The sequence below is a fragment of the Coregonus clupeaformis genome, chromosome 2, assembly GCF_020615455.1.
Source record: "Coregonus clupeaformis isolate EN_2021a chromosome 2, ASM2061545v1, whole genome shotgun sequence".
Classification (NCBI taxonomy): Eukaryota; Metazoa; Chordata; class Actinopteri; order Salmoniformes; family Salmonidae; genus Coregonus; species Coregonus clupeaformis.
Window position 1 is genome coordinate 32,165,342 of NC_059193.1, and position 3,974 is coordinate 32,169,315.

General features: G+C 40.4%; 1 protein-coding gene across 1 annotated transcript; it reads left to right on the forward strand.

The window, feature by feature from the left end:
- The first annotated feature begins 1,083 nt into the window (after positions 1-1,083).
- Positions 1,084-3,607, forward strand: LOC121534282 (nanos homolog 1-like). Its single transcript, XM_041840908.2, has one exon. It carries the CDS (start codon positions 1,251-1,253, stop codon positions 1,929-1,931), a length of 681 nt encoding a protein of 226 aa, XP_041696842.1. The 5' UTR covers positions 1,084-1,250; the 3' UTR covers positions 1,932-3,607.
- The last annotated feature ends 367 nt before the right edge of the window (positions 3,608-3,974 follow it).

The following is a 3,974-nucleotide window of genomic DNA, read 5'->3' on the forward strand; positions in this document are numbered from 1 at the left end:
AGGGCTATTCCACTGTATAAATGTGAGTGACATTTATCTGTGATCATTAGGGCTCTGTACTCAGGGAGGGGGGATTGGAGAGGGTGACTTAAAGGGCAACACAGTTTGCCTTCATTCAGCCCTCAGCTTGTAGAACAATGTGGCTTGACGGAGGAGGTTTTTCACACACTGCCAAAGCCACAGCAGGAAGACTCTAAAAGGGGAATACCGAAGTAAATCTACTGAAAAACTATGACAAGCACTGTATTCTGCAATATAACCTACGAAGCCACCACTACCCCTCCAAAATACACTGTAGGCCTACTACATGGCGATAATCATGATATCAGTGACAAATATGTATAATTAAATTATAATACTGTAGTTTGCTGTGGGGAATACCTTATGTAAATTTGGTTAATGATGAGTGTTACAGTATCTCATAGTCACTGCATCCATCAAGTGAACGTTCAAATTGGCTAACCAATAGTAAGGACATAAGCCTACATATCACAGAAAAGGATATGGCATTGCTGTTGTTATCATAGTATCCAGCTCATCGCCTATGTGAAATACTCAGCGATATGACAAGAGTCAGGTGGGAAATGTTGTATCACTGTGGTAGAGAGGGTGCTCTAGGAACAAAGGGCTTTTATGCATGCATGGTCTTGAAAGGGTTCAGGTGTGCACCAGAAATGCGCACAAACATGTGTATGCAAGCTACTTGAGTAGGCTTTGACATCGCAACCACAATGAACTCCCTATCCCCAGTGTAGGCTATTAATACTGTGCTGCCCGGGACAGAGAACGATGCCTTGACTGCGTAGCTAAATCCTGCCCTACTGTAAAGCTACGGGTGTATTGGGGTTCACTGCTCTGAACAGAGATGACTGGTGCGTAATGCAACCATTTAAAAAACAATGAAATCAATAGCATATTTTTGTGTAGTCTATGCTATGTGATTATCATATGAGGGTGTTTTCCAACCAGCCTCTGCCTATCCGGACCATATTGGATTTGTTTCGCGCTTTCCAAACCTACCCTTGAAGAGAAAGACTGCGCTTCAACCTGATCATAAACTTGGTTTGAGAAGAGAGCCCCGCCCTCCTTTCAGCTTTCCTTGACTCCTTATAAACAGCAAGCCTGTTGTACTAGCGCTTAACACAAGAACATTGGAGAAGTCCACAGTTCACCAACCACCCTGGAAACGAACTCTGGCAGTAAACTTGGAGGATTACATTGGTGCTTGTGCATAGAAACGAGAAGCTATCATGGATTTTCTCAATCATAACTATTTGAGTGCGCGCAACCCATATGACTATACCTTTAATTTTTGGAACGACTATCTGGGTCTGTCGACGTTGGTCACGAAGAATAACAAGCACATGATGCCCGAAAGCCCAAACTCCATCACCGAGTCCCTGAAAGCAACTCTGGGTTTGGATGACTCCCCAGCATGTGCGTGCGTAATCTCCGGCAGTGGGGAAGGTGGTCACCTGGACTGCTGTTGTCCATCTGTGAGCCCCCTGCCTACCTCCATCCTGGATTTGAAGGAGCGCTTTTCAATTCTGAGCCCATTCCAAAACCAAATTGGTGGTGTCCCACTACAAGACCGGGACTTGGGCTTCGGGGGAAGCTTCGCAGGATTTGATCTGTTCGGAGTGGAGAGGAAGATGCGCAAGCCAACGTCCAGGAATAAACAGGAGCCCAAAATCTGTGTATTCTGCAGGAATAATGGTGCACCGGAGGAGGTGTATGGCTCCCACGTTCTGAAGACACCGGACGGGAGGGTGGTGTGCCCCATTCTTCGGGCTTACACATGCCCTCTTTGCAGCGCCAATGGTGATAATGCGCACACAATTAAGTACTGTCCACTCTCCAAAGATCAACCAGCCCAGCGACCATTAAAGGGAGGGAGGGCAGTGGGTGGTAAACGAATGAAAATATTCTAGGGATAGATTTTTACACGAATAAAGAAACTAAATTGAATTGCACTGAACAATTTTCAGATGACTGTTTCGATTGCGGCTATAGCATATCCCAGTCCTAACTGCTAAGGCTACATGATTTCGTAAACAAAAAATATACCGATCTTATTCTTTTTCCAAAATCTCTTATATTTTTATAGTTGCTTTATTCACATAGATTATTTTATTCGTTATACATTGAATTTATTTTCTTATAGTGTGTAGCTATTTGAGTGTTCATTTAAATTTACCTATATTCATAATCACAATGTGTGAATAAATGCGGAGTGTTTTGTGGGGAACATGGATTTAGCAGGGCGTGATGGTGTGATTGTCATGTTGCCAGTACGTTTTACTGTAAGCTTAGCCTACTAGCTATTTCTTTTGTCTTTGAAAACCAAAGTTGTGTATGCCATTAAACAAGCTAAGAATGTTCATGAATGAAAGCAATTTCAATTCAAGATGTCTGTAAAACAAGGTATGGCACTTTGAGGCCCATTCCTCTGTCTGCTACTCCACAACACAGTTTCAAACTTGCTCTGTTTTAATATCTGTAGCATGAAAACAACAAGACAATGAAGTCTCTGTTATGGCCTGTTGTTTTCTGTGTAACTTCATAATCAATAGTAGCCAAGCCAAATTACTTTCATCTCTCATGTAGCACACCATTTGGTTTCATCACCCAGGCTTATGAATAATAATTACCCAAATAAGAGATACCCTTGATGTTTACATTACCAAGAGAGGGTAACACACTGGATTTAATTGCTTGTAGGTATCTCTTTCATGCAGTCTTTCTTTTATCAACAATGACATGTTTTTTTTTTGTCTACCCCAAAAAGTCATCAACAGAGGACTGCACTGGGGATTCAATGAGTGCGCTGTAATAGTGGAGTCAGGACGACATTTCACTTAGAGAAAATAGTTGGATAGCGCAAATGAATGTTATTAAACAAGCTTTTCTAAAAACCAATGTATTAGCGCCTTTTTGCATTATTTCCCTGAATGAATCCAAAAAGATGCAAAACTATTGTGAATGTACGATGGAAAGTTGTCACTTGCAGGACTGCACATTTCTGACAGTTATGTTTACCAAAGGATTATACAATTTTAATGAAGTGAAGTGAGGAAGAGAGTATTGTATATAAAGTTGAGTGACGTTTATTCAGTATTTTAACATTTCAAGTGACTTCAGAGGGTTCTACCTCAACAAGATTTTGTACTTACATGTAAAATGTCAACAGCAGTTTATTAGTATAGTGCTGCCATTTATAATAAGGGTTTTTAATAGTATTTTTGATCTTTGTATAACATAATTGTATTTTTGTTCCTGCATTCAGACATGACAAAAGTTAATTTCCAATAAGCTCTAAGCATTCTTCACCAAAAAAGGTGATGGTCTGTGCATAGTGATATCCGTACTTTTTAAATGTAGTTGTTCAATGTTACATTCTTGAGGGTGTGTGCAAGAGAATGGAATCTATTGAAAACCATTGACAATTTGCCACTTTTAATAGAGGTTTTTGATTAAAAGAAATTAGAAAAATAAACACTGTTGAACTTTGTTATTTGTATTTTACCACAATTTCCCTGTATGATGCCTGATCAGAATAAAATGATATGAATTAATCAGAGAAATAAACATCTCATCAATTTTTTTAGCTCATGCCTTGATTTTATTGATCAACTTGATAGACACATACCTCATTCACCAGTTTACATAAACAGTATGCCATTGCTATTGTTAGATCTTCAATGTAGGCTAGAAAATACCATTAAAGATTGCACATATCATTCTTGGCCCTATCTGTCATTGGCTCAGCCCACATAACTTTAAAGACCATACTTCAACAGATGGGGGGAGCTGTCTTCCTCCGCTCTAGAAGTCAAAGTCTCTCTGCTTGAGAGCCAATCTTAGTTGGACGAACAAAGCCCAACGGTTGTTCCGAGCACTTGCCCGTTGTTTATGAAGGCTGCCCACTCTGGAATGTCCAAGCCTGTGTGCCTCCCCATTCAACACGGATCATG